Source organism: Rattus norvegicus, chromosome 4, assembly GCF_036323735.1.
Source record: "Rattus norvegicus strain BN/NHsdMcwi chromosome 4, GRCr8, whole genome shotgun sequence".
NCBI classification, from domain to species: domain Eukaryota; kingdom Metazoa; phylum Chordata; class Mammalia; order Rodentia; family Muridae; genus Rattus; species Rattus norvegicus.
The window spans coordinates 51,801,692-51,814,706 of NC_086022.1; the positions used below are offsets into that span (position 1 = coordinate 51,801,692).

Sequence of the window (13,015 nt, forward strand, 5' to 3'; positions counted from 1 at the left end):
AAGGAAAAACAATAACAGAGGAGGGGTTTGCACCAGGTTAAAGCTTTGAAAAGAAACCTTAAGTGTCACGAAGAGAAGATAACAGTAAGTGTGGATGGAGTTGACACAAACTAAAGGTTCTTATGTCTTTTTAGTGAGCAAAGTGTGTGGAAGCCTTCATTCGACTTGTAAGACTTGGAAGCAGGGACTGGGGATTTAGCTCAGTGGTAGAGAGCTTGCCTAGTAAGCGCAAGGCCCTGGGTTCGGTCCCCAGCTCCGAAAAAAAAAAAGAATTGGAAGCAAATAGTGCAGTAAAGACTGCCCCTGTTAAAGAGCTGGTCCAGCCGGGGGTTGACTGACTTCCACGGCTGCCAAGAAACATCTTAGTAACAGCCTAGCATCTGTGGTCATAATCGATATCCACCTAGTTCTGGGGATCCAAAAATAAGCTAAAGTAAACCTGTGTCCATTGAGTCTTTCATTTTCCTGTATATTTCAATACAACCTAAACTCTCAGGCAGGCAAAAGGGACACAGAAATTAAGTCAATAATCTCCTTTTCCCAGTACATAAGCTCCACTCTTCCCTAGTCCTACCCATTACCATCTCTATATTTTAACCCCCCTGGAATAGTAATATTTGCTCCTCTCAAGTTACTTCATACAGTAAGGCAGCTAAATGGGAAACTGGTCAATGGAGTGGATACATGGTCTCTGACCCATCTTCTATTTAATGAGTGCAGGATAATTTCACAAAGATAAAGTTCATTATTTTGAGAAATTCCCCCTTTTGCCAACTTGAAGACCTCTCTTAAAATGACAGACCTATCATTTCTCGAGATACAGTATGTTAAACTTTGTGGACTAAATATAGAAACAATCTCAAAATTCTGGTTGTGGCAATGCCTGTCATTGATGCCCTGGGATCTAGAACCACAGGGAACCCATTCCAGAATATTTCCATAAAGGGATTACATGGTTGCAAAATATATAACAGACAGCTCTGCTGGCTTCAGCCTTATTCCCACCTGGAGCTCCGATTTCTGTAGGAATCTAGAACAGCCTCATCTGCTTCTCTAGTAACTCACAGCTACTAAGTCTGCACATTCTGTAGCTCCCACTCCTCACACCTGAGGAAACTCACCTACTGGAACTCCCCCTCTGTGCTCTTCTTGGACTTCCCAACTTACAGACGCTAGTGACTATTGGCTTGTCCATGAACTGAACACGTTCGGATGAGTGTCCAACACGATTAAATGTTTCCAGTACTCAGACCTGAACACTCAAGAAACTCTTGCCGTTTGTTTCTATTCCTGTCTCTGACCGGGTATCATTAAACAGAACCAAACCTAAGAACAGTAGTAGCCAAAATTGAAAAGTATTCATATTTCTATTAAGGTCAACATGCATAAACAAATAAAAATGCAAATACTTGACAGTTCGGTTTAAGACAAGACATTGAAGCCTACACTGAACTCTTTAGTTAAAACCTCAGTCCCAGGAGTGAGTATTAAGTTTCCCCTGCTTGAAGGGGAACATTTCTGGTTAGTAGTAGCCATGCAATACTATTCTACTGGCCATATTCTACTGGCAATGCAGAAAAGCAAGACTTGGCAGAGAATTCACTTGTTCCTAGGTTCAATTTGTTCATATGAGGCCATATCCAAACAGTGGTACCAGTGTCCTGGGTAAGCTGGAATGCATTTGAATGGTTAACAGATCATGGGAGATGTGCTTAGAACTCCCCCTGCCAAAGCAAACAATGACAGCAATAATGATAAAAGTCTCAAAGTTCCCACTGAAGGTTCCTCCTTTGTGTAGCAATCCTAGGCGATTGGAGCCCTTTTTATTAGTTTCAAACGGTCACCAACTACAAGACATGAAATCTTGAATTCTGCATGTGGCGAGGCCTCTGGCGTTCTGAATATTGGAAAGTCAGGGCGTTGGAGATCATGGATGGCCTCAAGTGTTGCTGCATCCACTGGTTAAGGAGGTTACTGTCCACTTCACTAACTGGGTCCTTTTGGCTCTGAACTGACAAGTTACAAATGCAGCTGCCTGTTTTTCATTCCATCTAACCCTTGATTTGGCTGATGCCAAGAGTTTCAAGAATGAAGAAGTAATACGAGGAGAAAAGAGGGATTTCGTACATGAGGGTTGACTGATCATTCATTGACTTGTGAAAATCAAAAACCAAGTTTATGGTAGAAAGTCATCCCGGTAAGGACAGGAAAAGAAACCTTAGAAATGCTTTAAAAATGGGAAAATCCTTTTCTACAGATCCACATCCGTATGTATTTGAAGAGGTGGAAGGAATTGGTTGAGTGGTCAATCTTTTACCTGAGCAGGAAGCATTTCCCCTTCTCATACTGACTTGAAAAGTTACCAAATGTATTTCCGATGTAAACTGCTTTGGGCATTGAGCAGAGTACATTTCTCTTTTCACTTAAATTGGATAGGGAGATGGGGCTGACAAAACAGAAGGAACAATGAACTTACCATTAACCAAATGAAAACAAAGACTAGAAAGGTTCTTGTTGCTTATCTTATTTCCCAGATATCCACCTGTTTTTCACCTTCCTTTTGCTGTTTTGACCCCCACCTCCCTGCTCCGTTCTCGGAAAGCACCCGTGATCCCAGGCAGAATGGCATCGGCCGACTTCACACATCACTGCAACTGCTACACGTCAGTGTTAAAGAGTTTCGATTTTAATAAAGAGAATTCATTCTCAACATTAAATGAGCACTGTTCCACTTCTAAGGCTGATGTGAACGGAAAACAGTCGGTTATTGCTTCCAGAGTTCAGCCGGTGCAGCCAATACAAGACAGAATCCAGGCAAAACCCACGGCAGCCACAGCAGTTAGAGCACCAGTCTTATCCCTCCCAACAGTTTATACAAATGGAAAACCCATCTCCCAAAGGGCTAGCCTGTTGTCAAGCAACTTAACGTCTATACATGTTCAAATATATCCAGAGGACATGATATTACTGTGTTGAATGGCAAAAACTTAATTTTTTACATGTTAAGACTAAAAAAAAAAAAAACGAACTGGAAGGATTTCATGGTATGTTCTGCAGATATATTGCTTTGTCAAATACAAAAAAGAAAAAATTCACAATGCCAAACCAAGAGTACTTATATTCAGTATTAAAAAACAAAACCCTGCAATATTTATTTTCTAATCCCTAGATCTTTTTAAAAAAAAAAAAGCTAAAACATATAAGCTGGATGTGTGTGAGTTAGTACAGAAGCACCAGAACTCTAAAAAGTTTACAAAACTTCTCTGAACACAGAAGACCTGTCTCCTTATGGACTACATTCAGTTTTCGGAAAGACACAGTACCACAAGGTCAGTAAGAGTCTCAAAGTATCTGAATTGCTTCCAGCTTTTAACAAAATAGCAAATACTGCTTTTAGACTTTTATACAAACCACCTAAATTTTAGGTTCAGATTTTAAGTGTTGCCTCATCCCATGGAAGGCAGCAGGAACATTTCATTTATGTTGCGTGTTAATCGATTCCATACATGAGGCTTTGATGTATGTCATGCACAAAAGGTATCTAATGCCCACCCTAAAAAAAGTTAATCAGGAGTTTTCAAATATTCTGCGACACGTTTAGGCAACGGTTGCTATTATGAAGTTAGAAATAAATAACAAGAATTTCTTGGCTTACAAACCAAAGCTATGACAGTAGGATAGTCCTGTTCTAAAACCATGTGGTCCAGGAAGGGAAGAAAGCAGGTAAGTGCTTGCATTAGTCTAAATGTACTGACCCAGTTGTCTAGAATGATCTGGTTAGGCTGAGGGAGGGACTCGGCCTGGTCCCCCGGTTCTCCGGAATCCCACCCCTAGGCTCACTCTGCATAGCTTATACAAAATCACAGACTTCACGTCGGTAACACACAATCAGTGAGTGCTGAATGACACCTACACTAATGTACATCTTCCCTGTTACATTTAAAAAAAAACAAAACTGTTGTGCTTTTAACAAATCTGGTGTAAATTTTCATGTGAAAAGTTTTTATTTCTGGATTTCTTTGGAAGGGAAAAAAAAATAAAGACTGTGAACAGATACAACATGAGTCAGACTGTAGGGTAACAGTACATATACAACTAGCCAAAAATCTCTTTAATTTAAAGGATACTCTCAGCACATGCCAGATATTTATACAGAGACACATATAACAAAATCTCCTCCTTTTCTAAAAGCCATGTTATTCCATGGATAGGGTTTCACAGCAACCAGGGTAAATATCAATGTCCTATACAAGCTGCCTGGTTACCACTGACTACTAGAATGAATACATTATTGCCACTGTCGTCTAAACACTGGACTTTGGGGGAAATGTGCTTACAAAGAGTTCAGTGATTGGCTCAATGAGGTCTATTTACAAAGGTAGCCATTTCTGTTAGCAATAAATAATCCTGGCATCATGGTCTTGCTCATGCACACCCTGGACGGCCTCATGCTACTGAAATATGTACACCGCGCGGCTGCTTGACAGCTCTCCCACAGAATCGAAGTGCGTTTGTCCTCGCCTCCGGTGCCCGTCAGTCTTGCTTCTGGGGGATGCATCCTTCCATCTCGACCACCTCGGGCCACCCCTCGTACTTGTTTGTGTCTTTATTGTTCTTTATGTGCTAAGGGAAACACAATGACAACACAAGGCGTTTAAAAAAGAAAGTCTGTGATCTGCTAATGGAGAGTAGCGCGGCCTGCCCGCCCTCATTTCAGTAACGCCCACGTCAACGATGAGGTCACACGACGTTTTAGACTCGAGATATTAAATGGATGACCCTTGGGGGCAGGGAGCTCTGTGGCAAACCGTCCAAAAAGAACCTACTTTTAAAGAAGTTTTTGTCAAAAACTTTATGTTCTATTTGAGCTCTGAGACGTTTGCAGAGTCAGCTGATTCTCGTAACAAAGTAGACCCGGAATCCCTAATAATTAGAGTTCTTCAAAAGGGCCAGGCGTGGGTGATAACGCACTGTCGTATGAGGGAAATCATTTTTTTTTTAAGTCATTTTGAAGCTCTTTTTTAAAAGTCGTCATTATTTTAATTACTTACTGAGAACTTAGAAAAAGAACTATGTGGACGTACTCAGTTATTGGCTTAGTCTAATTTTCAAACAACTAGCACGAAACTGTTGTATGAGAGAGCCTCGCTAGTTTATTCTTGTCCGTTGGTTATGAACGCCCCAGACACTAACCTGTTCGAAGGGGCTCTTTGTCTTAATGCCCTTGCCACCACAGAAGACCCAGTTATCTCGGAAGCCAAGACTGGTGATGGATGTGCTCCCCAGTTCGGCGATGAGTCGCCGTGCCTCTTCCGTGAGTCTGCAAGAGAAGACGAAGCAATGGGCACAGGGTATTGCATTTTCTAAACACCTACCAAGAAAGTCCCTGAATATGAAGGTGAAAACATTTCAAATTACATCAGAGAATATTTTTGAAAAGTGGATACGGAGAAAAACAATTTCTATAACAACATTCCCACTTGAGCTCTTTAGTGATGGGAGACAAAGTCAAGAAGTTAATTAGAGAGCATCTGTTAAACATCTGCACTGCCTAGCAATTGGTCCTCCCTTAGTTGTTTCTAAGTACATTCATCAGAAAGAGAGTGTGGCTCTGCTAACAGACGCTGGCCCAGGCTATATCCAGGTCTCAAGCAACCAGAGTCTTCAATGACTACCAAAACTCCACATGAACGGATCAAAAGCAAGTGCTGATCGAAGTCTGCTTAGCACTGTCCTCCATTTAAAACAAATCTTGAGAAGAGGTTTATAAATTGTACTTCGGTTATTTAGTAAAAATGGCTGTAGGACTCACACGAGAACGAAACACTTGTGGGAAGGCAGGGACACATGTTAGCTGGCAGAGAAACCTTCAACTGACAGATGCCATTAAAACATCCATGAGGATCAGTTAAATGTTGAGTGATTCCCTCTCCTGTCTCACAGAGCAGAAAGGGAGCAAATGAACGTTAGCTACAGAGCTAGAAAAAGAAAACCGGGGGCCAGGTCCCCTGGTTACTGGACATGAGGTCCTATGCTATGTAAACAAACAAAATTGCCACCGCCACTGCCACCAAACCAACTTCTAGATGACTTAGACAGAGCCGCCCTGCTAACAGCAAGGCGAAGTGCTCCATCCGAAGCCAGGACAGTTGGAGAGAAGGGGCTGCTTCACGCCAGATCTGTGGCTTAGTAGAAAAACAAAAACAAAAACCCAAAACCCCCACTGTCTTAAACTAACTTGAAGTGAGGTACTTTGCATTTAAAGAGGAGCTTTCTAAAATATGTAACACACCCTCTCGGCTTCCACAAGTGATTCAAAGCTTCACATCCACGGGGAGGCGGGGGAGGGACCGTTTCAAATATGGCTTGATGATGGGTGTTACCCTGGAGCAAGTTCTCTAGAATCAGTGTAAAAATAAGCAACAGCCCCTGGAATATGCAACCTGTCACACTCACTTCTGAAGGCAGTGTGAACAAGTGAACTGAAAAGGAGTGTAACGTCTATGTTCAAAAGGAGGCCATGAAAGTGAATGAATGAACGAACGAATGAATGTTTAAAGGGGCTGGAAAAACAAAGCGATGGTTAAGAGCTTGTGTAGGTTTTGCAAAGGACTCAAGGTCAGTTCCCAGCTCCCACAATGGGTGGCTCACAACCTCAGCTCTAGGGAATTCTGAGGGCACTTTGCATGCACACGTGTATGCACGCACACACTACTAAAAAAAAAAAAAAAAAAAGAGCCTACACCATCTGAGCATCTATGAAGCCCTTCAGGATGGATATGTGCTCTACTTTTGGCCACTTTTTAAAGACTTCTTTGCTTCCGTCAATACAACCTGATGAGCTGTGACCCTGGAGAATAAAATGCATTGCAATGTGGATGGCAGGCAGTAGGCTCACGGCGTGCCAACGTGTGCCTCTCAGAGAGCCACTTAGTTCCATTCGCATTTATTCCTCGGAAAAAGTACAGTTTGCCATCTTGATAAAATAATGAATGTTACATTCACAAACAACAGTAGTGTCTGATCTCCAAGCAGATGATTATCCAAACGCAAGTAAGTTCCCCTATTACACACACACACACACACACACACACACACACACACACACACACACACACACACACTGCTGAAGGGACAGTCAATCCTCTTTCTCTCCTTTTGAACTTTACCACTGAACATTACGATCCAAGCCAACTTAGCCAGAGAGCTAGAATCAACTCAACTCCACTAACTCCTGCATTTTCCACGGGAACACTACGATGTTCTTGTGCAGGAAGCAATTAACATGAAAGACCTGAGCCCCCTTAGGAAGGCCTGCCAGCAAGGCTGGCATTGTTGGCATCAGGACACCTGGACAGGAGGCGAGCACCCACCCTTTTCCAGAACTGTGCCTGCGGTGCACAGATGACATCATTTACACTGAACACCTGTTGTGTGGGTGTCTGCAACTTGGGGATAGGTAACACAGACGATGGTCACATGAGCAGCTTCTGATCAAAATGCTGGGCACCGAGTAATACACTCCCCAGGTGACGGCATTTATACGGGCTGTCTTCATTTACGGCTGGATCATTTGAGCGTGTCTAGTACAACCCTGCTGGGAGAGCGATACTTGTGGGGAGATGACTGAAAGGGTAAAGTACTTGTTCTGACAGCAGAGGACCTCAGTCTACATCCCAGCACCCTCACGGAAGGCCAAGCACAGCGCATGTCCCTGTAATCCCAGCACTGATCCCAAGGGCTCATGGGGCAGCCCTTGGAATCAACTATTAAGCTTTCAGCTCAGCAGGAAACCCTGTCTCAAGGCAGTAAGTCAGAGAGCAATACGAAAAGACATGGAAAGTTCTTGCTACTACCTCCACATGGAGGCAGGCACTTCTGTGCATCTACCACACAAATGCAGGCACGCGCACGCATTTTTAAAATTAAAAATAAAAGGACCTGGTCACTTCCCTCCAGCCTCCCCTCCCCCAACCCCCCAGCCCCAGATCATGCCTTTGTTGGTTACTGTGGTCTCCCTTTTCCTCCAAGAAATCATGGCCATGAGGACAAACCCGGACACCAATGTCCAACTATAAAATCACTTCCCAATGACCTGTAATGCTTTCTGAACTTCCTATGTAGAGTTTACGCACTGTTTCGGCATTCCTTTTTGTTCTATTCGTTATAATAAGCAAAGGGTAATTTCATATTTCCAAACGAAGTTTAGATCAGTGCAAAAACACCCTGAGTGAAAACAATATCATACACACACACACACACACACACACATATATATGTCAAAAATGTAAAGCCTGGAGAACAAATACAGTGTCAAATTTAGAGATGTAAACTTTTTGTTCTGAATGAGGAATTGAGTGTGGTGTATGTTTAGTACTTACTAATGGTATTCCTAGCTGAGTTCTTCTGGGGCGACGTTGAAAAAGCTAAGGAGATGCTTGGTTGCTAAGAGTGCATGAGGACCCAGGTTTAAGTTTCAGCACCTCCATTAAAAAGCCAGTGAGGCCACATACATCTGTATCCCTAGTGCCAGGGAGAGAACATGGAGGCCCCAAGAAGATGCTGAGGCTTGCTGACTGATGGCCTGGTGGAAAAATGATGAGTCCCAGATGCACTGAGAGACCTCTCTCAGGGACAAGAAGAGAGCAAGAAGAGGACACCTCATGTCCTCAGGAGAGCGCATGCGCGCACGCACACGCATTCTCTCTCTCTCTCTCTCTCTCTCTCTCTCTCTCTCTCTCTCTCTCTCTCTCTCTCTCTCTCAAAAATGTATTTTGGAGGTCAGCAGGATCCCTCAAGAAGATAAAAGCTCTTGACGCCACGTGGAAGACCTGAGTTTGGTCCCCAGAACAGACATGGTGGAAGTAAAGAACCAGCTCTGGCAATCTGACCTCTGACCTCCATACGCGATCGGCAGAATGCGTGCTTATCCATACGTCTACCGGGAATAAAGTATAATGCGTTTTTAAAAAGAATTATCTTGAATCAATTGTTTTAGAGAAGACTTCTTTTAAGATAAATAGAAAACTTCTCCATCAGGAGAGAGGCAAACAAAGCAAGGGGGCCGTGTTTCACTGAAGGCATTCTAATGCTGCGTAGGCTCTCCTTGGAACAGAAACTGCTCTAACAGGGCCCCAGATCCGAACAGTCCCCAAGATCTTAGCGCAACTGACTCCATGATAGAAGCACCATCCAAGTTGCAGAACTCAGCACACAGACAGTGCTACTTGCCAAAAATAAAATATTTGTCAAAGTCCATAGTTCTGGGAAAGCCTCTAAATATACTAACCTTGCCTTTTTGTTTCTGTAGTTCCCCTTCTGGATGAATGTTCTCGTTAACTGAAGTATGTTAACCCAGAACATTGTGTGTGTGTGTGTGTGTGTGTGTGTGTTTGCTTAAAAACTCACTCCAAGTAAGGCTCAGAGCTCTATTGGGATCCTGAACACCCAATGCAGTGGCAGGCCAGCTAACAGAGACTTTCTATTGGCTTAAACTCATGTCCAAACAATCTTCTCTGGTGAATAACACACAACACAGAGAGGATGGACGAGAGATGAAAGTCTCCATCAGGCTCCATTCTTACTAGAGAGGAGAGCAGGTATATCCTGCAGGCCCACACCATCCAGCTGAGTCACGCTTCCAGAACACAGAAAGGAAAAGGGAGAGCTGGGTTTCTGGGATCAATTCTGATTAGCGGGGAAGAATCAGCCAGGAAATATAAATAACAGGAATTATAAAAGAAAACAGTCACATTCCTGTAGAATCTGAAGACTAAATAGAAAAACCAGAGGTGAAAAAGTTCCTCAGAAATACTTCTGAGAATCTAGTTCTTGCAAACGTGGGCCTGGGAGATGGCTTAGTCGGTCAAGACACCTGCCAACGAGCTTAGTGACCTGGGTTTGATCCCTGGGTACACATGGCAATGGAGAACAGCTCCTAAAAGCTGTCCTCTGACTTCCACACATATAACACTCCCCTACTCCCCCAACACACAAAAAATAAATATAACAAGCAAACAAACAAACAAAACTAATAACTTTCACTACAATTTCTGCTACAAGACAAAAGGAGTAACGAAGTATAATGAAGGAACTCTGATTTACAGAAAGAGTATTACTGTCTGATCATGGCAATCTTCCCAGGAGGCGAGCATTGTTTGAATAACAGAAAAAGAAAATAGTAACTCAACCAAGTCCAGGTATGTAATTTAAAGTCAACTTGGCCTTTGGATCTATATATAATCACAAACGTAATTTGTTACATTGTTAGAACTATTGTTGTAACTAATTGTTACAAAGCACTGATACACTCTAAGGAAATATCAATTGTTTTAGAAATAAAAACTGGAGATGCTAAGCTGTTACAAGTTTAATACTCTAGGGGTTTCTTTTTTATAAATATTGTGTTTTATTTAAAAAATAACTTTTATTATTCTTTTTAAAAAGATTTTTATTTTTATTTTATGTATATGAGTAAACTGTAGCTGTCTTCAGACTCACCAGAAGAGGGCATCAGATCCCATTATAGATGGTTGTGAGCCACCATGTGGTTGCTGAGAATTGAACTCAGGACCTCTGGAAGAGCAGTCAGTGCTCTTAACTGCTGAGCCATCTCTCCAGCTCACTTTTATTATTCTTTAATTGTTGTTGTTGTTGCTGCTGCTGCTGGTGGTGGTGGTGGTGGTGGTGGTGTGGTGTGTGTGTGTGTGTGTGTGTGGTATGTGTGTGGTGTGTGTGGTTTGTTTGTGTGGTGTGGTATGTGTGTATGTGTGGTGTGTGTGTGTGGGGGTGTCTGGTGTGTGGGGGTGGTGTGTATGTGTGTGTGTATGTGTTTGGTGTGTATGTGTGTGTGTGGTATGTATGTATGGTGTGTGTGTGTGTGGTGTGTATGTGTGTGTGTATGTGTGTGGTGTGTATGTATGTGGTATGTGTGGTTTGTTTGTGTGGTGTGGTATGTGTGTATGTGTGGGGTGTGTGTGTGTGTGTGTGTGTGTGTGTGTGTGTGTGTGTGTGTGTGTTCCTAAATAAATATAACATGGCTTGCAAGATACAGATATTATTGCAGAAGATAAGTCAGAAAGATTATGAAAGCCAAAGGAAAAGGAAGTTTGCTGTGATAGTTTTTCTGTATCTCCAGAAATGTCAGTAGTTACAGGCATAAAGTCTCACCAAACATGCTTAAACATGACCTGAACAAAGACGATACCAATAAGCAGGCTAAGGTGGCAGGGAGGGGCTCTCTTGAGGCCTCAACCCCGAAGAATAACTACAGGCAATTACGAAATGCTGAGAAAGTCTTTGCTAGGGAAGGGCGCACCAATTGATTATCTAGTTTTTGCTTTGTTTTTAGGCAAACGGGGCCAAGGGGATGATGTCTCAGTAGTAACATGCTTGCTGGGCAAGCAAGAGGACACAGGTTTGATTCTAAATGCACACTTCCAAGCCAGAAGTGACAGGATACACCTATAACCCTGGTTCCAATAAAACAAATTCCAGTTCCTCACAAAAAAATCCAGACTGGGAGACCACAACAGCCCCTGTAAGAATAACAACGAAGGGAGACGAGCAAGGGGGGAGCAGCTGGAAGGGCACAGGCGTGAGTCAAGCCAAGTTAAATGACATCTCTGAAACCCAAGCCCCATGGCAGCAGATCAGGGCACTGCAATTAGTTTCCTCTATGAATTTCAAGTTAGCATCTGATAGCCCCAGAGAATAGCTGCTGCAAGTAAAAAACTAGGGTGCGGCGGGATAGCACGCCTACTGGGGTACACTGGCAGCTGTCTGCAGAGCCATCCCTGCAATGGCTTAGCAGAAGCATTCCGTGAGGAACCAGTCTCTAGTTTGGTGGCACGCTGCCCTTGGTAAGCACTTCTATCAAGGGCTTACATTTAGACACATAAATGACTTTGGAGCTAGTACAAAAGCCTGGATCGTGGAACCCTCCTAGGACACACGTCAGAGCAAGCAGGCCCAATCAGCACAATCAAATCTAGCAGGAATAAATGAATATAAAGTTCTTCATTTACATCAAACAAAACCAAGTTCTGAATGGAGGGGGGAAATCTGACATCAAAGGGAAAGATCTGACGATTTAACAATCTAACTTGTCCAAAAATTCACGGGCCAAAAATATGATTTGATTGCTTAGAGAAAACTAATATAATTCCAGTCTGCATGAATATTCAAAGAAATGTAATCTCTGAAACATGGCAAGTTAGCATCCCCATTAGAGCCAGTTCTGGCCAGACCGCATCTGGAACGCTGTGCTTAATTTGAGATGCTCGTTTTAAGGGAGACAATAATGAACTAAAGGATGCCCAAGAAACACAGCCAGGAAAGGAATGAGAAACATAATATGATAAGAGGTTAAAAGAGCTATGTGTACTGAGCCTGGAAAACTAAAAGGAAAACGTCAATTAGCTTCAAATACTTTAGTACTGGGTACCGAGGGAACACGTCTATTTTCTTGTTGTTCCATTTACCCAAAATAAGGAATGCTGAACAGAATTTAGAGCCCACCCTGAGAAGACAGTATCTCTTTACAGTCTGCACGGCTACTCAGGGAAAGGAGTGCTGGCCTCCAGCAGGTGGGGAGTCCAAGGACCAGGGCTGAGGTTTAAGAGACTTGCTCAGGCTGGCTGGCTGCTTCAGGAGGACTTCAGGACACCCACAATGCAACCTTCTCAAGATTACGTCAGTATCTCATCAGAGTTCTGATTCCCATCAGGTTCAGTAATAAAAGCATGAAAAAAGAAAGATCACATGTGTCTAGACAAAAAGGGAGGCTTTATGTTAAAAAAAAAAAAGACACTATACACATAATACCCTATAGTCTCTACAAACCAACACACAAGTCACGTTTTCTAACCAAGGAAGCTTCATTAGTCTCTGTACTCTATTTAGTTTACTGTGTAAGATCAGCTGAATCTGCCAGTTATATTAAGCCTCATGATTTAACATCAGTTGAACCAGTTTAAAAATGTACAATGTCACTGTTGTTCCTAGAATGCTTTAA

At 42.7% G+C, this 13,015-nt stretch overlaps 1 protein-coding gene across 1 annotated transcript in view; it reads right to left on the bottom strand.

Moving 5' to 3' along the window:
- Window positions 1–3,994: 3,994 nt before the first annotated feature.
- The window catches only part of Fam3c (FAM3 metabolism regulating signaling molecule C), a 47,345-nt gene continuing 38,324 nt past the window's right edge, over window positions 3,995–13,015 (bottom strand). The window contains exons 9-10 of the mRNA NM_198771.2: window positions 5,194–5,320; window positions 3,995–4,623 (exon numbers count right to left, since the gene is read on the bottom strand). Of these exons, the coding sequence (NP_942066.1) occupies window positions 4,534–4,623; window positions 5,194–5,320 (217 nt within the window). The 3' untranslated portion in view covers window positions 3,995–4,533. The remainder of the gene's footprint in view (window positions 4,624–5,193; window positions 5,321–13,015) is intronic.